The sequence below is a fragment of the Lynx canadensis genome, chromosome B1 (assembly GCF_007474595.2).
Source record: "Lynx canadensis isolate LIC74 chromosome B1, mLynCan4.pri.v2, whole genome shotgun sequence".
Classification (NCBI taxonomy): Eukaryota; Metazoa; Chordata; class Mammalia; order Carnivora; family Felidae; genus Lynx; species Lynx canadensis.
The window spans coordinates 20136245-20162497 of NC_044306.2; the positions used below are offsets into that span (position 1 = coordinate 20136245).

Here is a 26253-nt window from a genome sequence, read left to right on the forward strand (position 1 = left end):
CAGGCTTCAGAATCTTAACACGTTAACAGACATTTACACAGGGTCTACTCTGAAGCAGGCGTTGGGAGGGGTATAGGTGAAACAAAGATGGATAAGCTACATAGGTTCCTGCCCTGAAAAAGCACACAATTAGCTACAGAACGAGTAATGCAGGAGATCATTCAAAGATGGTTTTTGGGAGTGTTAATCTGAAAAATAAAAATGGATTTATTCAACAATAATTTATCCAAGAATTGCAATTTGGGGTACACAAGCTATGGCAAAACCATGGGCAAGTCCAACAAGCAGAGAAGAGGAACATTATTTTGTGCAGAAGGAGGAAGCTGGAAGGCATTGTTCTGAACAAAAGTCCACTGGGGGAATAAAGCACAAGTCCTGGTGATGATGGTTTCTAATGGGCTGAGTTGCAGGGGTAGTGATATCTTGTAGGAGATGCAAAGTACATCTTTCCCTTGCTGGGGCCTATAAGTGGTGATCTTTCCTGCTGATGATTCTTCTTTTGGGTTCTGTAATTGACAATTCTTCCTGTAATTGAAGTCGAGGGGTAAGGCTTCCCCTTCTAACTTGGTCTACTCTCCTCCTTTCTCCATTTTAGTGAGGCTTATCTTTATTAACATTCACAGGAACAAATAATGCCTGAGTTTGTCTTAAAGACTGAAAAACAAGGCCAAGGGAAGAGTGTGGGAAAAGAGGAAAGGGCAGCATTTGAAGCAAACAGAAGTAAACACAGAGCATTCAGACATTTCCAAGGATTTGCTGTAACCTGAACTAAGATGGCAAAAGGTTAAGTGGTGGGAAAAGAGGCCAGACTGTCAATAGTTTATTGAGTGATTCCAGGATTTTCCCTCCCAAAGGTAATAGGCTGCCTTAAATAGATTTCAGATAGGAGAATAAGCAGCTTTTTCTCTAGAAAGATCATTCGGGTAGCATTATAGGAGATGGTTTGGAAGCGGGAGAAAATGGAATCAGAGAGGTGAACTATAGAACTGTCGAAGAGATTGGAGCAGGCGGAACTAGTGACAGACACTGTGAAAACATCTCTCAAGACCCACCCTACACAGAAAGACTTCCCTGATTCTGATAGTTTTCAACGTCCACCTCCCACCCCACCTCCACCCACATTCCTACAGCGCTTGTGAAATCTGTGGCCCAAATTTATGTACGTGATTATCTTTTATTTTACTCCCTAGCTGTTTCCTGTACATTACTCAAGTCTCCCTAGTTAATACAAGAAAAGTTTATGGAATTGAAATGGCTTGTAAGTCGTCCAAGGCCCAAAAATGCATTCTGCCGCGCCAGGTAGTCAGGCCCAGTTCATAGCTAGTAGAAGGAGGAGCACTGATTGAGTCATTTCACACTCTTGCCCATCAAACTGTCGCCCACCCAGGTGACCTAGCAGGAGAAAACCACACGAGGAGCTGAGGTGCCAACCACAGCTATTAGACCCTTTACGCCCACCAGAGGGCGCACTCTCCTGGCGCTCTTACTTCGAGAAGCCCCAAGCAAATGAACCCTGACGTATTTCGGCCCTCTGCAGTTGCCGTAGTCCCAGAGAGTAAACAGGAAGTAGAATTCAATGGTCGGGTGAAAAACACCGAGGACTCAGAAGGGATTCACTCCCGCGGTAACTTGCGCTTTCCAGGGAGTCTACCCTCTGTTTCTATTTTTGGCACTCCCGCGCGCGTGCCTACTTCAGTGAAGGTATTTTGCCCTGAGCCCGCTCTCACCTCTTTATACAGTGTCCCCAGAACCATGGCCGAATACTCCTATGTGAAGTCCACCAAACTCGTGCTCAAGGGAACCAAGGCTAAGAGGTAAGACCAAAGTTTGTGCGGGAGTTTGTGCGTACTCCGCCTTCCCCTCCCCCGCGGAGACTCTTGCGGAAGCCTTTAGAGATCTGTTATTCATGCTCCCAGCCCCTGGGCCTGGCCCCTGGTCCCACAGGGATTGATGCTGCGACTCCGTTCCTGGCACCTGGACAGACCTGGACAGACGCCGCCCCAGAGACGCGCCATGACTGTCGCGCCTTCAAAAGGGAGGAGACGGGAGAGCGAGACCCAGGAGCCACGAGTTTGGGTGCCTTGATAAGGTTCCCCTCCAGACCTCCGCATGATGGGGTCTTAGTCTTATGATGTAGGCCATAACAATGAATTCCTTTATTAAAAGCCATTATTTTCACTCTTGTTTCCCGCCTTCCCCAAAAGATTCTTAATTTTTTTTTTTAACGTTTATTTATCTTTGAGACAGAAAGAGACAGATCATGAACAGGGGAGGGGTAGAGGGAGAGGGAGACACAGAATCCGAAACAGGCTCCAGGCTCTGAGCTGTCAGCCCAGAGCCCGACGCGGGGCTCGAACTCACGGACCGCGAGATCGTGACCTGAGCCGAAGTCGGCCGCCCAACCGACCAAGCCACCCAGGCGCCCAGATTCTTAATTAATTTAATACAATATGCAGATGTGCGTTTTGAGAGGGATATGGGCTCACATCTCGACTGCCACCAGTTGCGACTGCCACTGGTGACTGGCACCAGTTTTGCGATTTGTGGCAAATTCGTTAACATTCTTGAACTTCCATTTACTCATTTATTAGGAAATATTAGTGGTACTATAAAAGAATTCTTAGGATTAGATACCATGTACAGTAACTAGAGCCAAATGCAAGCAAAGGTTGTAGTGATTTATAATTAGTAGATTTTTAGGAAAAGGTATCTGCCCATTCCAATCCCCACCTCTCTTTTTACCTGGCCGGTTTGCTCAGGATTGATTATTCATACAAGCGTAAAGCATTTCATCCTGTCTCAGGGACAGTGTTTGGTACTTTTAGGTAAGATGAACGTGTCAAGGAGCAAGCTGAAACCTCTGCCGTTGGGAACTCTGCCTCGGAGTCTGGAATCACAAAGAATTTATCCGGAATAAATCTGAAACTTGTACTCTCTGATTTTACAGGAGAGATGGGAGTTAACTTCTGAAAGTTTATGTTATGGTGAAAACACAAACAAGTGTATCTTATAATTATCACAACTCTATCTTAATTAACACATATACAGCACTTACTATGTGCCAAGAACTATTCTAAGCACTTTGCTTATAACTTTTTTTTTAACCACCCCTGGATTTTTTTCTTTCTTATTACTGAGATATAATAGATATACCATAAAATTCACCTTTTAAAGTACGGTTTTGTGGTCTTCAGTGTGTTCACAAAGTTCACCACTATCAAGTCGCAGAACATTTTCATCATCTTAGAAGGAAACCCCATTATCATTAGCCGTCACTCTCCATTTCACTCTTCCCCTAATCTGCTTTCTGTCCATATCAGTTTGTCTGTTCAGAATATCTCATATAAATAGAGTCCTACAGTATGCGGCCGTTTGTATCTGATTTCATCCACATTGTAGCATGTATCACTACTCTTATTTTTATGGCTGAATAATATTCCACTGTATAGATACAACACATTTTGTTTATCTATTCATTAGTTGATGGACATTGGGTTGTTTCCACTTTTTGGCATTATGAATAATGCTGCTATGAATATTGTTATAAAATTTTCGTGTCGACATGTGTTTTCATTTCTCTTAGGTATATACCTAGGAGTAAATTGTTAGGTCATATGGTAACTCTGTATTTAACTTTTTGAAGAACCCCAAACTGTTTCCTAAAGTGGTTATACCATTTTACATTTTTACCAGCAATATATGAAGGTATGAGTTAACTCTCAGTCCTCACAGTAACCTTAAGAGCAGTTAAATTATTATCCTCATTTTATAGGTGAGAAACTGACAAGAGATTAAGTAGTTTTCCAAAAGTCAGAGAGCTCAGAAATGACAGTATCAGGATTAAAAAGGCAGTCTGGCTCCAGAGTCTGTTCTCTTAACTATAACACAATACATACAGGATCAGAAGTGAGTTCTCAGGATTAGAAGAGGGTATATCAGTGTAGATAACTGTAAATCAATAACTCATAAATCTATGGTCAGCTTAAAAGATTCCTCTAAGATTCCATTTTGTGATACTTAACATCAAATTCATATTTCTAAACTCATCTATATGAATTATCTCCTGCAGTAAGAAGAAAAAGAGCAAAGAGAAGAAGAGAAAAAGAGAAGAAGATGAAGAAACTCAGCTTGATATTGTTGGTAAGTTTTCTCTACTTTTTAAAAATTTTTTACGTTTAGATTTACTTTTGAGACAGAAAGAGACAGAGCATGAGTGGGGGAGGGGCAGAGAGAGGGAGACACAGAATCCCAAGCAGGCTCCAGGCTCTGAGCTGCCAGCACAGAGCCCGACACGGGGCTTAAACCCATGACCACGAGATCATGACCTGAGCCGAAGACCGACGCTCAACCGACTGAGCCACCCAGGCGCCCCATCTACTTTTTTTTTTTTTTTTGAGAGAGAGCGAGAGAGAGAGAGAGAGAGAGAGAGAGAGTACGAGCAGGGGAGGGGCAGAGAGAGAATCCGTGGGCTTGATACCACTAACCGTGAGATCATGACCTGAGTCAAAATCAAGAGTCAGATGCTTAACTGACTGAGCCACCCAGGTCCCCCAGTTTTCTATACTTTATTCTGCAAAAAGTTAACACAGGTTGAGATGCCTTTAAAAATATTTTCTTAAGGACACCTGGGTGGCTCATTCAGTTGAGCATCCAACTCCGGCTCAGGTCACGATCTCTCAGTCTGGAAGTTCGAGCCCCGCATCGGGCTCTGTGCCGACAAGAGCCTGGAGCCTGTTTCAGATGCTGTGTCGCCCTCTCTCTCTGACCCTCCCCCATTCATGCTCTGTCTCTCTCTCTGTCTCAACAAAATGGATAAACATTAAAAAAAAAAAAAAATTCTTAGGGATTAAGTAGTATAAAGAAAGTCAAAAGAACTTATGACCTGTTTATAGTTTTCTTAAAGTGTTCAATATTATTTACAGTTGTGGATCCCTTTTATTGTCTGCCACAGTAGATGTCACTGATGCCTTTTTTTCATCATCAGAACAAAACACAGAGAAAGGAAACGCAGCTCTCTGATTTAAAATACGATAATGCCATAATATCCTAGAGATTCTGAACATAATTTTAAAGACCTGCTATAAATATTATCTAATCAAATATATTTCACAAATTATTTTCTTTGAACATCTATGCATTTTAATTGTAGAAGCCAGTGATATGCATGTCCCTAAAGGAACAGTAATGGATAGCAAAAGTGATTATTTTGTATACCGTTGAAATGAATGAAAATCTTAATTGAACAGAACAGAGCATCTCAGTGGCCTGTAAATGGTACCAGAGATAAACTGACCCAAACACATTTAACCAGCCTGTTTTCTATTCAGTCCTTCTATCCTTTCCACATCTATACTTTAAGGCAATTTTTTTCCTCTTTTAAAACTGGGCCAGTTGCATTTTGAAATTTCATAAATTATGGCTCCTTTACATTTTATATGAAATGGTATAAAGCTAATATTCTAGAAAATCTCACTTTATTTTGAAATAGCAAATCAACAATTCTCAAATTAGAGTAAATATTTTGGCTAGATATCTAGACATAGAGCTGCTATGTCAAAAGATAGGTGAATATTTAACTGTATAAGAAACCACCAAGAATTTTTGAAAGTGGTTGTGCCATTTTATACCCCTCACCAAGAATTAATACAGTTCTGTTATCAGTCTTTGCTCCCAGTCTGTGGTTTGACTTTTAATTTGCTGAAATGGAATTTTTCTAAAAGCAAAAGTTAGAAATTTTTTTCAACTGTAATAAAATTCACACGTGACATTGTATTAGTGTTAGGTGTACAACATCATGATTTGATATATATATACATATATATATAAGTTTTTAGTTTTTATAAAACTTTATTACCTTTTTTTTTCTATTATGGCTACCACCTTATGTCTTCAGTCTAAGAAATTAACACTTACTCCAAAGTCATGAAGAAATTCTTATATATTTTCTTTAAAAATCTTCATAGTTTTGGCTTTTACATTAGATCTGTGATCTATTTCAAATTAATTTTTGGTATGGTGTAAGGAGGCAGGGTTCTTTTTTTTTATGTTTATTTATTTATTTTGAGGGGGGTGGTGCAGAGAGAGAGGAAGAGAAAGAGAATCCTAAGCAGGCTCCACACTCTCAGCACATTGCCAAACCTGGGGCTTGAACTCACAAACTGAGATCATGACCTGAGCTGAAATCAAGAATTGGATGCTTACTTAGCTGTGCCACCCAGGCGCCCCAGAGGTTCTTTTTTCATTTTTTCATATTGATATCCAATTGTTCCAGCACCACTGTTGAACACTTTCCTTTTCCATTAAACTTCTTTGATATATTTGTCAAAAATCAGTTGACTTTATGTGTGTTGACATATTTCTGTTCCATTGATTCGTCTGTTATTCTACTGATATATTTGTCTTGATTACTGTCACTTCATAATGTTTTGAAATCAGGTGATGTCTTCAAGGTTTATCCATATTGTAGCATGTGTCAGAATTTCCTTCATTTTTAAGACTGAATAATACTCCATTGTGCACATTGACCACATTTCGTTTATCCATTCATCTTTCAATGGACACATGGGTTGCTTCCACTTTTTGACTGTTGTGAATAATTCTGCGATGAATATGGCTGTACAGATACCTCTTCAAAGCAAAGCTTTCAATTCTTTTGGTCGTATATCTGGAAGTGGAATTGCTGGATCATATGGTAGTTCCGTTTTTAGTTTTTTGAGGAAACTCCATACCATTTGCATAGTGGTTGTACCATTTGACATTCCCACCGACAGTGCATGGGGGTTCCATTTTCTCCATATCCTCACCAACACTTATTATTTCTGGTTTCATGATAATACCCATCATAATGGGTATGAAATGGTATCTCATTATGGTTTCAGTTTGCATTTCCCTAGTGATTAGCAATATCAAGCAATTTTCATGTGCTCATTGGCCATTTGTATATCTTCTTTGGAGAAACATCTATTCAAGTCCTTTGCCCATTTTTTGAACTGAGTTTCAAGTGTTCTTTATATATTCTGGATATTAATCCCTTAATAGATATGTGATTTACAAATATTTTCTCCTATTCTGTGGGTTGTCTTTTTACTCTGTTGATAGTGTCCTGTGGTGCACAAAAGATTTTCATTTTGATGAGTCTAATTTGTCTTAGTTTTCTTTTGTTGTTTGTGCCATTGGTGTCCTATGAAAGAAATGATTGCCAAATCTAATATCATGAGGCTTCTACCATATGTTTTCTTTTAAGAGTTTTATAGTTTTAACTCATAAATTTAGGTCTTTGATCCATTTTGAATTAATTTGTATATATGATATCAGGTAAAGTCCAACTTCATATAAGTGAAAATTTTACTAATTTTTTATTGGTTACAAAAAGCCTTCCCTGTTTAGATGAATAGGAAATCTTGTGCAGTGTGATAAATTCAATTTTTAAAAACTTTGTTGTAGGGGCGCCTGGGTGGCGCAGTCGGTTAAGCGTCCGACTTCAGCCAGGTCACGATCTCGCGTTCCGTGAGTTCGAGCCCCGCGTCAGGCTCTGGGCTGATGGCTCAGAGCCTGGAGCCTGTTTCCGATTCTGTGTCTCCCTCTCTCTCTGCCCCTCGCCCGTTCATGCTCTGTCTCTCTCTCTGTCCCAAAAATAAATAAACGTTGAAAAAAAAAAAATTAAAAAAAAAAAAAAAACTTTGTTGTATGGAAATTTTCAAACTAATACATAAGTAGAAAAAAATAATGAATTTCCCATGTGCCCATACCCCCGTCATTAGTAATGATCATTATTTTGACAGTCTTGTTTCATTTACATACTTTACTACTCTGAAATAATACCCTATACACACTTCTTTCTGGAGAATTTTTATTTTATTTTGTTTTGTTTTATTTTTTTAAATGTTTTATTTATTTATTTTGGGAGAGAGAGAGTACGCATGAGCAGAGGGAGGGGCAAAGAGAGGGAGAGAGAGAATCCCAAGCAGGCTGTACACCATCAGCGTGGAGCTTGACACAGGGATCTGTCTCATGAACCATGAGATCATGACCTGAGCTGAAATTAAGAGTTGGACAACCAACTAACTAAACCACCCTGGCATCCCCTGGAGAATTTTAAAGTAAAACACAAGTATTATGTCATTCTATCCATGTATACATAAATGTACATTGCTTATAAAGTCAGTCCCTCTCTCTCTTCTGTTTTGCTCTGCCTTTTAATACATAAGAGTATGTCATTATCAGACCTAACAAAGTTAATAAGAATTCCTTAATGTCCATCTAATATCTTATTAATGACTGATACATTTCTTCTTTAGCTAAAGTACAATTTAGTTTCATACTCAACAGAGAAAATGTGAAAGCTTTTCCTCTAAGACCAGGAACAAGACAAGGATACCTACTCATGCCGCTTGTATCCAACACAGTATTGGAAATCCTAGCCAAAGCAAGTAGGCAAAAAAGAAAAAAGAAAAAGCATCTAGGTCAGAAAGGAAGAAATAAAACTGTCACTGTAGACCGATGATATGATCTTATATATAGAAAACCCTAAAGACTCTACCAAAAAACTGTTAGAACTAATAAATGAATTCAGTAAAGTTGCAGGATATAAAATAAACATACAGAAATCTGTTGCATTTCTGTACGTTAATAATGAATTACCAGAAAGAGAAATTAATCCCATTTACAATTGCACCAAAAAGAATAAAAAACCTAGGTATAAATTTAACCAAGGATGTGAAAGACCTGTACTTGAAAACTATGACAGTGATAAAAGAAATTGAAGAGGACAGACAAATGGAGAGAGCCCATGCTCATGGATCAGAAGAATTAAACTGTTAAAAGCAATTACCCCAAGGCAATCTGCATATTCACTGCAATCCCTATCAAATTTCCAGTGGCATTTTTCACAAATAATGAATAAACAATCCTAAAATTTGTATGAAACCACAAAGACCCCAGATAGCTAACAAGCTAAAGAAAGAATAAGGCTGGAGGAACCATACTTCCTGATTTCAAACTATATTACAAAGCTGTACTAATCAAAAATGTTGTGTATTAGCATAAAAACAATACATAGATCAATAGAACAGAAAGAACAAAAAGCCCAGGAACAAACTCATACAATAAACATAGAAATGCATATATCTTTTTGAATTAGTGTTTTTGTTTTCTTTGAGTAAATACCCAATAGTGGAATTCCTGGATGGCATGGTAATTGTATTTTTAAGTTTTTGAGGAAACCCCATACTCTTTTCCACAGTGGTTGTTCCACCTCACATTCCCACCAACAATGCGCAAGCGTTCATTTTTCTCCGCATCTTTGCCAACACTTGTTATTTCTTGTCTTTTTTAGTTTAGCCATTCTAACAGGTGTTAAAATCCTATCTCATTGTGGTTTTAATTTGCATTTCCCTCATGATTAGTGATGTTAAGCATTTTCTGCGTGTATGTCTTATTTGGAAAATTTTCTATTCAGGTCCTCTGCCTATTTTTTAATTGGATTATTTGGATTTTTTTTGGTGTTCACTTGTGTAAGTTCTTTTTTTTTTTTTTAATTTTTTTTTAAGGTTTATTTTTTATTTTTGAGACAGAGAGAGACAGAGCATGAACAGGGGGAGGGTTAGAGAGAGAGGGAGACACAGAATCTGAAACAGGCTCCAAGCTCTGAGCTGTCAGCACAGAGCCCGACGCGGGGCTAGAACTCACAGACCGCGAGATCATGACCTGAGCCAAAGTCAGATGCTTAACCGACTGAGCCACCCAGGCGCCCCCTTTTTTTTTTTAATCTTTTTTTTTTTAAGGTTTATTTTTTATTTTTGAGACAGGGAGAAACAGAGCATGAATGGGGGAGGGTCAGAGAGAGAGGGAGACACAAAATCTGAAACAGGTTCCAGGCTCTGAGCTGTCAGCACAGAGCCCGTTGTGTAAGTTCTTTATACAGTTTGGATATTAACCCCTTATTGGATGTATCACTTGCAACGAGCTTCTCCCATTCAGTAGGTTGCCTTTTTTGTTTCGTCGATGGTTTCCTTCACTGCGCAAAAGCTTTTCATTTTGGTATAGTCTCAATAGTTTAATTGTGCTCTTGTTTCTTTTGCCAGAGGAGACATATCTAGAAAAATGTTATCTATGACTGATGTCAAAGAATCGGGAGGGATGGATACTTGCCTATGTTTTCTTGTAGGAATTTTATGGATTCGGGTCTCACATTTAGGTCTTTATTTTGAATTTATTTTTGTATGTGGTGTAAGAAAGAGGTCCAGTTTCCCTAGTATCGTTTGTTGAAGATTGTCTTCCCCATTCTATATTCTTGCCGTCTTTGTCATAAATTAATTTACCATAAAAGTGTGGCTTATTTCTGGACTCTGTTTTGTTCCATTGATCTATGTGTCTGTTTTGATGCCAGTATCATGTTTTTGTTACCACAGCTTTGTAGTATATCTTAAAATCTAGGATTGTGGTACCTCCAGCTTTGTTCTTTTTCAAGATTGCTTTGGCTCTTCGGGATCTTTTGTGATTCCATAAATTTTAGGATTATTCTAATTCTGTGAAAAATGTTAGTATTTTGATAGGGATTGCATTTATGTGCAGCATGGATAGGGGAATAGGTGAAAGAGAATTAAAAGGACACTTACCTTGGGGCACCTGGGTGGTTCAGTCGGTTGAGCCTCCAACTCTTGATTTCGGCTTAGGTCATGATCCCACAGTTTGTGAATTCGAGCCCCACATTGGGCCTCTGTGTTGACAGTGTGGAGTCTGCTTTGGATTCTCTGCCTTCCTTTCTCTCTGCTCTCTCTGCTCATTCGTACTCTGTCTCAAAATAAACATTAAAAAAATTTTTAAAAAATAGTACACTTATCTTGATGAGCACTGAGAAATGTATAGAATTACTGAATTATTATAGTGTACATATGAAACTAATGTAACACTGTATATTAATTATACTTGAATTTTAAAATGAATAAAAAAAAGAAACCCATTTCTATTTGTATATCTAGTGTATATAGCTTCTCATTTTGTTTCTAATCTAAAATCTTGGTTAAGAATACTGTGCTAGACCATAAAAAAAAGAATGAAGTCTTGCCATTTGCAATGATGTGGATGGAGCTAGAAAGTATCATGTTAAGCCTAGTAAGTCAGAGAAAGACAGATACCATATGATTTCACTCATATGTGGAATTTAAGAAACAAAACAGATGAACACAGGGGAAAAAAGAGAAAGGGAGAAGCCAGAAAACAGACTCTTTAACTATAGAGGACAAACTGAGGGTTGCTGGAAGGGAGGTGGGTGGGGGCATGGTGACAGGTATTAAGGAGGGCACTTGTTGTGATGAGCACTGGGTGTTGTATGTAAGTGATGAATCACTAATTTATACACCTGAAATGAAGATTATACTGTATGTTAACTAACTGGAATTTAAATAAAAACTTGAAAAAAAAAATACTGTGCTGGGAAGTCTTTCTGGAGGGTTACATAAGAAACAGGTTATTACAGTCATTGCCTCTGAAAAGTAATCATGGATGGCTGGGGGATGGAATGAAAGAGACTATTCTCTATCATTTTGTGTCTTCACATGCTCTGCTATTTTATGTTAGAAAAAAAATGTAATCTTCATTGTGGTGGTAGTCATATCTATACACATACATATATAAACACCCAGATGAGTATGTGTAAAACTGATGAAATCTGAATAAGGCTCATGGTTTGTATAAAGGGTAATCTCCTGGTTTTGATATCGTACTATATAGTCATGCAAGATGTTACCACTGGGAGAATTGAGTAAAGGGTATAGAGATTGTTCTGTATTGTTTCTTACAAATGCAAAGTCGAAAGTTTTAAAAAATAAGTTACAACAGCAAGAACAAATAACCTTGTATCAAATCTAACAAATTTAAAATACTGATTTTACTTTTTAGGAATCTGGTGGACAGTAACAAACTTTGGTGAAATTTCAGGAACCATAGCAATTGAAATGGATAAAGGAACCTATATACACGCACTTGACAATGGACTTTTTACACTGGGAGCTCCACATAAAGAAGGTTTGTGTCTAGTAGAAGCAATGAAAGGGAAAAGACCACTGACACTATATATTTTATGACATTCATTCACTTAGGCCAAATTCTAACTAATATCCAGTATATTCCAAAGAAACAAATCCATTGCATTTGACTTTTCACCTTTTTTCCTTCCTTAATATTTACCACATATTGACAGATCCTTCTTTTTTAGTTATAAGCATTTGAAAACATTCTATATGGTTCCAGAAGAGTATTTCTAGAAATTGAAAACAATATGAATAATTGAAATTGAAAGGGAAACCTGGTTGAGTCAAAGCTTTGATTCCTTTATTCTTTAGATCTTTTACCAAAACTAACCTGGAGCATTATTGACAACTTAAAGTTTTGTTATTCCTTCTAGCACATCAGAATAAGCGCTAATGAGATATGAATCACTGAAGATAAAAAGCAGTGTGTTTTGGTCTGAATGTCCATCCCTTGAATAAGTTAAAGCATTTACTTTTTTAAATATTAAGTGCTTATTTGTCTATGTACTGAGTGCATTTTATATATATATATTTTTTTTTAAGTTTATTTATTTTGAGAGAGAGAGCACACAAGCAGGGGAAGGGCAGAGAGAAAGACAGAATCCCAAGCAGGCTCCACATCATCCACGCAGAGCCTGATGCAGGGCTCGAACTCACTAACTGCAAGATCATGACCTGAGCTGAGATCAAGAGCCAGACACTTTTTCTTTATTTAGGAGCTGGACACTTAACCAACCATGCCACCCAGGCATCCCTGTACTGAGTGCATTTTAAAACACAAAAAGAAAATAACTTTTTTTAATGTTTATTTATTCTTAGAGAGAGCACGATGTGGGAGGGACAGAGAGAGAGGGAGACACAGAATCCGAAGCAGGCTCCAGGCTCTGAGCTGTCAGAGCCCAACACAGGGCTCAAACTCATGAACTGTGAGATTATGACCTGAACTGAAGTTGGATGCTTAACGCATTGAGCCACGCAGGTGCCCCAAAAAGAAAATATCTTACAAGCCTAAGCATCATGCTGACTTACCTATTCAGGATGTAAAACTAATATTGTAGTTATAAGGAGATAAAGTAGATCTTGATACTTTGAATCTGAATAGTATATTGTATCAAAATATCAAAATACTCTTAATTAATTTTAAGAGAAAAATTTTTTTTAAAGCTGAAGAATATCTTTACATGTATATTTGTAACAAATGTCAAATTATTTCAAAATGCTTTTTTCTCCATAGTTGATGAGGGCCCTAGTCCTCCAGAGCAGTTTACAGCTGTCAAATTGTCTGATTCCAGGTAACTAAGTTGAACTATAATTAATAACCTTTTATTTTTTTTTCATTTTTTTCACTGAAAAATTCCAATATATAGCTAATTAATTAAGTCAACTTAATTCCACAGAGTAATTTTGAGGTAAAAAACAAAACAATCTTTTTGAAGTGTATTTTGTGAAATTTTAAACTTACAATATGTATATATCCCATATTTAGGTATTATTAAATTTCATTTGCAGTTACTGTGTCTTCAAAAGAGAATTAAAGCTCCAAATAAAAGCATACACGATGATTCCTAGCAATATATAATATTAGGCTAGAAAAAAATGAAGATTAATACTGTCACAGGCCAAATAAGATGTAGATTAGAAGAAAGATCATGTGAAGAAAACAGATATAAGACACAACGGAGTCTGATGTTGCTGTGATATGTAAACTCACTGGTCATAAGTGAAGAGATAAACAGGAAGATAGAAGAAAGGAGTATTGTTAAAACCAGTAGAGAATGTTACATAGTCATAAAGAGCAAAAGAATATTTTACTCACTAGTTTTACAACCATTTCATAAGCTGACTTTTTATATTCTCACAGTGCAAAAGTACAGAATGATACTTTGGGTAGTACACGCAGAAATGGAATTTCAGTATTCTAATAATTAGCTGCATCAACATAATGATTCGTATTATATTAACTATAAGTGAATATAAAATCAATCCCTTGGCATCATAAAAGATTGGTAAACTAAGAAGTTAGAAACCGTATTTTTTTTCTTTAAAAAAGTCACATTATTACTTCTATACTTTCAGTGGCAAATAAGTATGGTGGAAGAATAAAAGCAGAAGAATAATCAATAAACACTAACTTCTTTACAATTGGGGGAAAAAACATAAAAAGGGCAAACGAAAATATTTGCAATAACCTTAACAAGCAATGAATTTTTATTCTTCACATGTGTGTACAGGATTCATAATACTAAGAAAAAAAAATAGACACCAATAGAAAAATGAACAAAAAGGTAAAAACTAAAAAGGAAAGAAAAAGAAGTACAAATATCACTTACAATGATTAAAATATAAAATAGGATACTGTTTTTCCTATATCTTGTATTCCAGTTTTTTTAAAGTTATAACATTAAAAGATCTGTGGTAAAACAATACTCTCCTGTTTTGAGGTGAGAATGTTAAGTTGATAGAATTTTTTTTCTGGGAAGTGACTTGATAGCATGCAACGGGAGCTTTATAATTAGAATATAAAATTATGTCGAGAGAACTACACTTTCTGATATGGTAGTCACTAGGCACATATGCTTTTGATAATTTTCATTTTTAAATTTTTGGATTTTTCTGGAATTTTATTATACACACCCACATTTATTTTTATGTTCCATATTTAATTTTCTTTTTCTTAGTCTGTAACATTTCTTTTCTGTTAATCTAAAGAATTGCCCTGAAATCTGGCTATGGGAAATACCTTGGTATTAATTCAGATGGACTTGTTGTGGGGCGTTCGGATGCAATTGGACCAAGAGAACAATGGGAACCAGTCTTTCAAGATGTAAGTGCTATTGTTGTTTATAATAAAGCTTCTTGTCAAGGTAAGATACAGTCTTTAACAGTCAATGAGAGTATGTATTCTAAAAAAACAACAAAAAAACAATGTAATAATATCATACATTAAATTGGAGAAAACCAATACGAACTCATAACCTTAAAAAGATGTCACAAAAAAAGATGTCAAAAAATAGTACAACACAGCAAAAGAAATAATCAACAAAATGAAAGACAACCTATAAAATGAGAAAATATATTTGCAAACTGTATTTCTGATAAGGGATTGATATCCAAAATATTTTAAGAACTGATGTAACTCAATATCAAAAAAACAACCCAGTTTTAAAAAATGAGCAAAAGACCTGACTAGACTTTTTTTTCCCAAAAAAGATATATGAAAAGCCTACAGGTATATGAAAAGATGCTCAACATCGCTAGTTGTTAGGGAAATGCGAACCAAAAGCACAGTAAGATGTCACTTCATGACCCTTAGCATGGCTATCTTCAAAAAGACAAGAGATAAATGCTTTTGAGGATGTGGAGAAAAGGGAACGTTTGTGCATTGTTGGTGGGATTGTAAACTAGTACAGCCAAATGGAAAACAGTGTGGAGGCTCCTCAAAAAATTAAAAATAGAATTACCACATGATCCAACAATCTCGTGTCTGAGAATATATCCAAAGGAAACAAAGACTAACTTGAAAAGGTATCTGCACCACCATGTTTATAGGGGTATTATTTACAAGAGCCAAGACATGGAGACAAGTTAGGCATCCACTGACAGATGAATGGATAAAGAAGTTGTGGTGTATATATATATACTCATATATATATACATACACACAATGGAATAGTATTCAGCCATAAAAGATGAGTAAATCTTGCCATGTGCAACAGCATGGGTGGACCTTGAGGACGTTATGCTAAGTGAAATAAGTCAGACAGAGAAAGACAACTGTAGGATCTCCCTTACATGTGGGATCTTAAATAATAATAATAATAATAATAATAATAATAATAATAAAATAAATAAATAAATCACTTAAATTCAGAAAAAGACATTGGACTCGTGGTTACCAGAGTGAGAGGTGCTGGGAGCAAGAATTAGAGGAGGAAGGTGGCCAAAAGGTACAGACTTACAGTTACAAGATAAATACAATAAGTGCCAGAGATATAATGTGTAGCATGAGGACCACAGCTGACCTTGCTATATAATAAAGTGGAAAGTTAAGAGAGTAAATCCTGAGTTCCCATCATAAGGGAAAAAATTTTTTTCCCATTTTATGCTTTCTTTTTATCATACCTGCAGGAGATGATGGGTCTAACTAAACTTACTGAAATAATCATTTCACAACATGTGTAAGTCAAACCATTTTGCTGTGTACCTTAAACTTATACACAGTGACTTTGTCAGTTATATCTCAATAAAACTGGGGGGGAATAGTGTAACGAAAATAGCAAAAATACTTTTGCCCACCATCATTTCTGTATACCCTTGGTGCCTGGATTCAGTTCTTATTTTTCATTAAAGATTCCAGATTTCTCAGAGGATAGCCCATTTTATGTCTTGGGGCAGGAAAATAGGATAGTTCAGGAATACCTTCTTAGGAGAAATTATGGATGCTTTCAAAAACATTAGAAACTGTGGTAAGAGAACAGTGGAGCAAGCTTATGGCCAGCTTGTGACAATCTGTGCATAAAATAGTAAATAGTGATAATAATGGTTCACTGAAATCAAATTAGTCTATAAACATCTGAGTTCATGGTAAAACTCAAAAGCAAATAGTGTACAAAAAGTTTTAGTACAAAAGAAGGATGAAGATAATATATTAATTTTTATTGATCTTAGTAAATAGGCACTTAGCAATGGAAGGATATTTTGTTAAGTCTATGTCTGTTTATTCAGAATACCTAAGTTCCAAAAAATAATAATATATAAGTTCCTTTTTCTGTTTGTGTAAGCAGTAAGGATTGAACAAAAATATACCAGAGCTAAAACAGTCTCCTAGCTAAAGGAGATACTATATCACGCTCTATACAGAGTTCTATATAGCTCTATATATTTAGATCTATACAGAGCTAAAAGGAGATACTGTATTGAGAACAGGAAGGATAGGTAGCCACTAGTAGAAAAGGAGTTTGGTAACTGTGTAGAACCATTGGGAATAGACAATAACGAATTCAAAATAGGATCCCACGGTGTTTCCATATGCCAAACATCCCCCCAAAAGAGAGAATTATTTATTTTTTTTATTTATTTATTTTTTAATTTTTTTTTTTAACGTTTATTTATTTTTGAGACAGAGAGAGACAGAGCATGAACTGGAGAGGGTCAGAGAGAGGGAGACACAGAATCTGAAACAGGCTCCAGGCTCTGAGCTGTCAGCACAGAGCCCAAGGCGGGGCTCGAACTCACGGACCTCGAGATCATGACCTGAGCCGAAGTCGGCCGCTCAACCGACTGAGCCACCCAGGTGCCCTAAGAGAGAATTATTTAGACTCATTCCCTCATCCCCTAGGATAAAATCTCTGGGTCAGTAACTTTCAAACTTTTTTTGACCTCGGTCCAGTGAGAAAAACATTTTTACATTGCAGCCCAGTACACACATTGTACTTAATACCTATTTAATCTTCGTGTTGTGCACTTCAATATTTTCTATTCTGTTGTACTTTTTTTGTGTCTTTTTTTTTTTTTTTAAATACTGGGCAGGACCCACTAAATTGATTTCATGAAACACTTATGGATTGCAACCCCTTCTAGGTGATCTTACCACTATAATAAGGTACTTTCAATAAAAATTATATCAACAGAAAAGACTAGTGTATCATCAGGCCAGCATGATGATAACCCAGATACTACCACTCATACAGAATGTTTGGAAAGTTCATTGCACTTTGTTTTGGGGAAAGACACTAACTTTTAATATTTAAATGAAAAAGATACATAAAAGTTCCTGATGGAACAAGGAAAACTTGATTGCTAAGAGGGATTCAGCTTTAAATTACGAGTTTAAATTACACTGGACGATACAGCCATACCCCGCACACCAAGCGTCGTCCAGATGGTAGAAAGCCCAGCCCTGGCCACCTTAATAAGAAAATCAATCACATCCACTGTTACTAGCCCTTTTGTAACTGAGCGTGATATAAAGTTATTAATACATTTTGTAATGATTGTATTTGTAAATATTTTGTCCGTTTAAGGTACTCAAAGTTTTGCAAGTCATAATTAAGCCTTATATTTGTTAAGGAAATTTAATTAAATCTCGGTTTAGATACACGAGAAAATTCGTTTTCATGTTTTGCCTTTTAGAATCTGTATAACACAGTGGGCATCGAACAACTGAAAAGAGTATGACAAGGCGTGTGGGTGGCTCAGTCGGTTAAGCGGCCAACTTCGGCTTGGGTTATGATCTTGTATTTGAACCGTGCATGGGGCTGTCAGCACGGAGCCCACTTCAGATCCTCTGTCTTCTCTCTCTGCCCCTTTCCTGTTCATGCACTCTCTCTCTCTGTCTCTCTCAAAAATAAACATTAAAAAAAATAAAAAGAGTATGAATATTTCTGGCCACATAAAAAAGTCCCTCAGACATTAATTCTTAACATTCTGAGCAGTAAATTCAAAGGCACCAAAAGTTAGCTTTTATTTTTATATTTTCTAATTATGAAGAAAATTTTACTTAAAACAGTACTATTTGAGTAAACTACTGTGAATTTTATAATTTGTATTGTTTTAAAAACTATTTTTCAAGCTGAACTAAATCATTTATATTCTCAATAGATCTTTGAGGCCAAAGGAAACAATTCTATTTCATCTTATTAACAGAATGAATATACTAAAAATGTTTATTGTGGTTATCTTTGAATAGTAACATTATAGGTGATTTGGTTTTCTTTTCTGTATGTCTTTATTTTCTATGTTTTCTCCAAATTCTTTTTGCTGATTACTTTTAGACTTGGGGGTAAGAGTAGAATTTCATTCTCAAGATATAAGAATTATTTTGTAGGTATTCCTGTGACTTTTTTGTTTTGTTTTACAGGGGAAAATGGCCCTATTGGCCTCAAATAGCTGTTTTATTAGATGCAACGAAGCAGGTGATATAGAAGCGAAAAGTAAAACAGCAGGAGAAGAAGAAATGATAAAGGTAATCATGACTTTTTATACATTAATACATGTCACATATATATCTCTTTAAAATGTTGAATAGTCATTTGCCATCACTTTTAAAGATGTAATGCATAGTTTTTTATACTATGATCCAAATAACCTTTATTTTTAATTATAAATCCCATAACTGGTGGCTGGTTTGTACCATGAGGTAGAAAAATTACTCTGTATCTTACCCCCATGTATTAGTATTTTGCCACATGCTTTTTAGGCCTATATTTTCTTTTTAAAGCCTGAATTTTAAAATTTAGTTTTTTAAATAGGTACGTTCACATGGTTCACAATTTTTAAAATACAAACATACTAAGACATCACTGCTATCCTTCTATACCTTCCAGAGTTTATAAAAATATGGATATAATTTTCTACCTTTTTACACTAACGTTAGCCTCCAATACATACTCCTTTAGAACTTGAGTTTTTTCCTTAACATTGTCTCTTGCAAATTTTCCCTTATCATGATGTATAAAATTTTTTCTTGCTTTTTTAAAAATTAATTAATTTTATTTATTATTATTGAGAAACCGAGTGTGAGTGGGGGAGGGGCAGAGAGCAAGGGAGACACAGAATCCAAAGCAGGCCGCAGGCTCTGAGCTGTCAGCACAGAGCCCGACACGGGGCTCAAACTCACAAACCATGAGCTCATGACCTGAGCTGAAGTCGGACGCTTAACCGACTGAGCCACCCAGGCACCCCTTGTCTTGCTTTTTTAACAACTACATGATATTCCATTTTAGGGATGTACCATAATTGATTTAATCACTTCCTTATAAATGCAAATTTAGGTTCCCTCCAGTCTTTTGCTCCTTCACACAGTGCTGTAACACACAAAACTTTGAATATTCATCCTTCTTTAGTTGTGCAAGTGTATCTGAGGACACATTCCCACAAGCAGAATTACAAGGTATATGAAAAGCGTTAGTCATAACACTTTGCAGTTACGTAAACAAAACAAAAACAAAGTAGAAGCAAGTAGCTGCAGGCACTCTGCTGAAGGTGGCACATGTATCATCTTGAATCTTCCTTGTGCTCCTGGCAGGTAGCTAGTCACCTTACCTTTGAGGGGATGGCCTGTAGCCCTCCTTATATCCTTACCTATTTTGATCAGTCACTTCATGAAAGTCACACAGCTAGCTACAATGAAACAGGGATATGTACCCAGACCCAGCTGACTGGAAACTGACATTCCATACCATACCGCCTCTCCAGAAATAGGTCATGAGAAAAATACTGGTGGATTTCTCACTTACCTAAAAGTATGATTTTTGAAGAGAAACGATGCAAATAAAATGCAGTAACTCTGCACTTCATGGAAAAAACAATACTATGCCGTATTTGTCACTAATTACAACTGTTTTTAAATATTTAATTTTTTTTATGTTTATTTTTGAGAGAGCATGAGTGGGGGAGGGGCAGAGAGAGCGGGAGACACAGAATCCAAAGCAGGTTCCAGGCTCTGAGCTGTCAGCACAGAGCCCACCGCAGGGTTCGAATTCACGAACTGTGAGATGATGACCTCATCCAAAGTTGTACACTTAACCAACTGAGCCACCCAGGAGCCCCAACAACTGTTTTTAAATGAAGTACCTGTCATATTTCCCTGGGTTCATTTGGTTAGTCAAGTATCTAGAAGCCCTGAGCAGTGATAATCCAAAAGTCTTCCCACCTTGCATTTTATTTCGCAGGTTCTGCTAGTCTGTATCATCCATCCACCTTTGTAGCCTAACCTTATCAACCAGAGCACATTCCCTTCTGCCGAAAGTAGTATTGTAGTATTGTCACATGCACTGGCCAGTGATCTCCCCAGATCTGTAAGGACCCCACTAAGCAGACCTGTCACACATGTGGCATTGGTGCATGCTTTATTGGTCACTGCTTTCTAAGCAGTCTTGGAACTGGGCTCGGGGCCACAAAGCTCACTTCAGAGATGTAAATCCTTGGAGATAGAATACCAGTCCTTCAGGTTGCAAATTGCCAATTTCAAGGGCCTGACTTCTGTCCCCTTCTTGCCCCATTCTGTAGATCCCACTTGCTGTATCAGTTTATGGCATGTGATAATAAATATCTGTCACAGTTTATGAGGACATAAGGAAGATTTAGAAGGAGTGTATTCCAATTAGGTAAAAATGAGTTGTGTAATGTTACAAATTTTAATGGATTTGTGAACAGCCTATGCAAAGTAAAGTAACTACTATCTTAAATTTTCAGTGTTATAAAATAAACACTACAGAATAATTTGAATATTTACTTTGATGCCACCATTAAATTAAATTATTGCCTAAATGCTCAGCAGGATCTGATCTATAAAATGTTTTTCTAAATAAATTTCTCCGTGTCTGATGCAAGGGCTCTAGAGAAACATATAATAGCAATTATTTATATAAATCATATATATATATATAAAAACATATATACAAACATATCTAGAACCTGTCTTTTTCTGAATCTAATTGCTAAGTTGATTGTTTTCTTCTTTTGCATAAAAAATCATCTAGAGGGTTCTTAAGAAATAAGTGGGGAAGGGGAAGATTCATGTATAACCTGTTGAGTTCTCTCCATTGTCCAGATTAGATCCTGTGCTGAAAGAGAAACTAAGAAAAAAGATGATATTCCAGAAGAAGACAAAGGAAATGTTAAACAGTGTGAAATCAATTATGTGTACGTATTATTTTCCTTTTCGACCTTACAGGTTAGACGGGTCCTTCTCAAGGCCTGAAAGACATGAGGCATAACAGACTCTAGGACAAAGAACTAGGCTGAATGCTTTTCTTTTCTCAAAGCTTCAGTTTTCCTAATTATCCTGCTGGCTTTCAAAGCTAAAGTCACTTGGGTTAGTCTGTACTCCCTGTTCATTAACAGAATGACTATAGCTTATTAGTACATGATGCTGACCCAATGTTCCAGAGCCAGCACTCGGGACCCCGGCCAACACCCCTCAGTGAAAGGGAGGCCTTGTAGTGCTGCGCAGGCCACTGCCCTCTGCGGGGAGGAGCGCTGAGGTCATCTCTGCAGCTGAAAAGCTGTATGTCATTAAAGAAATACAATTAATTTTTTTAAATAAATGAAAAACTTTAAAAATATTTGTAATTTCATGAGTAAACACGTATGATCAAAGTTTGAGGTGATTTTCAAGAAAGGCATTTTCTTAACAGAAAGAAATTTCAGAGCTTCCAAGACCACAAACTTAAAATAAGTAAAGAAGACAGTAAAATTCTCAAAAAGGCCCGGAAGGATGGATTTTTACATGAAACACTTCTGGACAGGTAGGTATATTTTTACTTATTTCCAGCCATTTTCAGGATCCAGTAGAAATGGCCTATGTGTAACCAGTGTTCTTTTTCAGTTATTACACTTCTTAAGTTTTCATCTTCTAATTTGTGAACATGGTAATGTTACTTACAAAGGACATCATAAGTCTAGGAAAAGATTACCAATAAAGAATATCTAAAAATAGCCAGGTTTCAAAAACTTACATATTTTGTGGTAAGAAATTCAGGTTTGACTGAAACTCCTTCATGAATTTATTTATCATCATCTTTTTATAACTATTAGAAAGAAGTAGTTAAATTTCAAAACTCAGTGGGTTCTAGTAGAGTAGTACAGCTTCCTAAAAATGAAGTAAAAATGAATCCGTTTAAAAATTATCAAGTATAAAATGAAATAAATGAAATGGAAGCACTTTTACCAAGTTGAATTTAGAAGTGTGCAGGATATTTATCAGAGCACATTATTAATATTTATCTATTGCTATTCCTTTTTAGGTAAGTAATGTCCTAGATTTATAACATAAAAAAATGAGTAGAGAGGGTTGGCTGTACATTTAGAACTGTAAATCAAGTAAGCACCAGAAGGAAAGAGAATGTGGTAATCTGCCACTCCTTCAAGTCCTGTGTTGCAAAATTAGTCTTAAAACATCTCTTTACATTACTTGATAAAGATGATGCTTCATCATATATTTCCTGTTAACTGAGTTGATCATGTTGTTATCTGAAGTTAGTAAGTGATGTAAGAATTTTTCCTGCTGAGAAAGCATGTATCTGGTTTTAAGAAATAAGAATAGGATGTAAAAAAACAATACCAGAATGTGGACACAAAATACATAAGGTCCGTGTGTTGTAACTTTTACCACTTATGAAAATAGAAGATTGCCACCCTGTTAAATAGAAGTTTAGGGCATGCTTAAATTCAGAGGCAATTAAAATTCTATTATGGATTGAAAAAGCTCTTAGGCAACATTTCTTCAAGATTAGGAAAGGCTTTCATAAGAACAGAATGCATTTAGTATGAAACCTAACATTGAAAAGTTAAATTTTAATTAAAATATTTTGATATAAGTGGGATGGTGATATAAAAACCAAGTTGAGAACACAATTTGAGTTTGAGTATATATTTAGTAGCTGACTATATATGGAATGTTTTACATAATTTTTATCATTTGTCTTTGTTTAAACAGGAGAGCCAAATTGAAGGCTGATAGATACTGCAAATGACCAGAATTTTTGTTTCTGTCTCCCCCTATTGTTTTTTTTTCTGAATAAAATAATCAATGGAAGTGTTTTTACAGAGGTCTTGGACTATTATGGAATTACTGCTGAAATTGTAGCTAGTTTAAATAAGATTAATCAAGTTTAATTGAGATCTTCATGGATGTACTTTTTAGTTAACTGCAGTGTTTCACATGGAATTGAAACATTGAGTACATACTCAACATGCCACAGAATTTTTTTTTCTTTTCTACATTTTCTGCCCTAAAGCATGAGGTGCTACTCTATGAACCTCATGTTTCCTGTGAAGCTTATGGAATGAATCTCTTACTGCTTTACAGTATTAGTTTATATTACTTACTTTCTACCACCAGTGCTTCATTGGTACCTTTAAAAGGAAGCTAGAAACTCCCAATCCAGTCAACAAGGCTTTGATTCTGCTTTCTAAATATTGCCCAATCACACAAACCAAACAGATTATTAGACAGAGGCGTTGGGAGGAGAGAAAGAAATCCGGTATTAGGCAGTGAAATGGGAACAGGAAACATTACAAAAAAGCAAGTAGGCTCAGATTGGAGGATAAGAGTAAAATTGGGAAAATTCCCTACTTAGAACAGTTTACCCACAGTGCATCGGGTATTATGCTTTTGTCCTCACTTGTGGGATGGGATGGGATGGGAGCGGAGCTATTAAAGATATTCAGACACTACACATTGCTGATGTCTGCAGTGCTGAGACATCTTTATTCTTAGCCTCTTTCTGAATTCCTGAACACAGTATTCCAGATGTCCTCTAACTCTGTGAGTATTCCAAAATCCAGGTTGTGTATCAGATGCCTGGACTTCACCACTGGAAATTCTGCTTCAGAAGGACCAGGGTTGGCTGACGCATCTGTATGTTTTTAGGATTCCCCGTTGATAATACACAGCCAGGATTGAGACCTGACTTAAGCTGCGAAACCCTGTCTAGTTCTCAGCCTTTATCTTCCATCTGTCACCAGCTCTCGGGTAACACGGCTCCTCTACAGCAAGGAAGCTAAGCTACCAATATCAACCTTATAAAGGAGCTCTTGCTATAGAACTAGCCCTAACTTGCCACTCCATTTCCAAGAGCTGGACATCCACCCATCTTGTGTTTTCCTTCTTCCTCTGATCTTTAGGTTGGGAACATCTCTTACTACTTGGGTCCCCCAAAGCAGTAGTTCTCAACAAGGGGTTATTTTGCCTCCCAGGGGACATTTTGCAGTGTCTGGAGACAATCTCAACTGAGAGGGGGGGTGCTACTGGCATCTAGAGGGCTCGAGACTAGGGATGCTGCTAACCATCTGACAGTGAACAGGACAGCAGCCCCTACAACAAGGAATTTTCCAGCCAAGATGCTAACAGTGCCAGGGTTCTGACACCTGCCTCGGACTCAGTCTATTCCTTGCCTTTGCCAGCCCCCAACCCCTAGAAATAAGAATTGCATAGGGTACCTGCAGATTTCCAAGACCTACCCTTGCCTGCTTAGCAAGTCTAGAATTATATCCCAAAATTGACATTTTAACCAAAAGTCCAGGTAATTCTGAAGCAGGTGATCTGAACTACACTTTCAGAAACACTCACTCAAGAAATGAAAGTCTTGCCTCCAATAGTGTCTTGGTACCTGAGACTGGATTCCCTGTCACCGTGCTCACCCTCATGCTTCCCCCAGTCCAGAGAGCAGAACTAGTTACAGGTCCTGGCAACTGGGAAGGAAGGTACAGGTTAAAAATATACACTGGCTGCCCTCATGGAGTTTATACGCTCCTGAAGGAGGACAGCGGTGATTCTCAGGCAACTGATAAGTGTTCTTTCCTATTTGTGTCATTGTATTATATTCATCTCCCCGTTACAGGACTGAAGTCAATCTGGCAGAGTGGCAGGGGTCAAGAATAAATGCATCTAAATATTGTCATCTGCTCCACATTCAAAGTCAAGTGCACTGTAAAAATCAAGATGCGTTCTGGCCAAGCATTCCCCTGATTTATCAGCCTAGTAACCTTATCAAAAAGGTTATATATAATAAAAAATAAAAACATTGACCAAAGAAAAAGCTCCCCACATCCAATTTTTTTTTGACTGCTCACATTTAAGATTAGATTATTTCAATTTTTCTATCTTCAAGTTCACTGACTCACTTTTTTACCATCTCCAAATTGCTGTCACACACATCGGTTTAGGTCATGTTCTCACGGTTCGTGGGTTCAAGCCCTGCATTGGGCTCTGTGCTTAATTCAGAAACTGGAGCCTGCTTCGGATTTTGTGTCTCCTTTTCTCTCTGCCTCTCTCCTGCTCTATCTCTCTCTATATATAAAATAAATAAAACATTTAAAAAATCCTTTTAAAAATATTTTTTCAGAGTGCATAGCCAGCACTTTTAAATTAAAATCTTCAGGTGTTCATTTCTCTTAGAGTGTTTCGCAAATCTAATGAGGTTTTGCAATCCTGTTCTGAGTGCTGCTAGTAGAGAAAAAGGGGTGTAGTCCTACTTGTTAGTGTTTATTTTTCCATCATGCAATTTCCTAATTCTGGTCCTTAGATACTAAGTGGAACTGTAAGAAAAAAAACAAAGCATACCTCTTTATTCCTTTAAAAAGTTGGAAACCTGAATAAAAGTAGATGCCATGGTAGGGAATCAAGTCATGACTTCTAACCTTAGTTCCCTAACTGCCACTTGACAAAATTAAGTTGTATGGCTACAGTCAATCACATAGGAGGGAAAAAAAAAAAAGG

General features: G+C 36.7%; 1 protein-coding gene across 2 annotated transcripts; it reads left to right on the top strand.

The window, feature by feature from the left end:
- Window positions 1–1545: 1545 nt before the first annotated feature.
- FRG1 (FSHD region gene 1) lies at window positions 1546–25701 on the top strand. Of its 2 annotated transcripts, XM_030312203.1 has the most exons (10): window positions 1546–1624; window positions 1740–1814; window positions 4070–4140; window positions 11899–12024; window positions 13264–13321; window positions 14739–14853; window positions 18889–18993; window positions 21583–21674; window positions 22169–22279; window positions 25376–25701. In XM_030312203.1, the coding sequence occupies exons 2-10, from the start codon at window positions 1753–1755 to the stop codon at window positions 25551–25553; spliced, it is 918 nt and encodes a 305-aa protein (XP_030168063.1). In that variant the 5' UTR covers window positions 1546–1624; window positions 1740–1752; the 3' UTR covers window positions 25554–25701. The 2 variants fall into 2 exon arrangements, with proteins under 2 accessions (XP_030168063.1, XP_030168065.1); XM_030312205.1 differs by lacking the exon at window positions 25376–25701 and adding an exon at window positions 23470–23579 and having other exon boundaries at window positions 1561–1814.
- The last annotated feature ends 552 nt before the right edge of the window (window positions 25702–26253 follow it).

What these genes read in the sequence shown, in the direction of transcription:
- FRG1 (XM_030312203.1), top strand. Translation starts at nt 1,753, where the DNA reads ATGGCCGAATACTCCTATGTGAAGTCCACCAAACTCGTGCTCAAGGGA. An exon ending in AAGGGAACCAAGGCTAAGAG is followed by an intron (nt 1,815 to 4,069) that starts GTAAGACCAAAG and finishes TATCTCCTGCAG; the next exon opens with TAAGAAGAAAAAGAGCAAAG. An exon ending in GAGAAGAAGAAATGATAAAG is followed by an intron (nt 18,994 to 21,582) that starts GTAATCATGACT and finishes TCCATTGTCCAG; the next exon opens with ATTAGATCCTGTGCTGAAAG.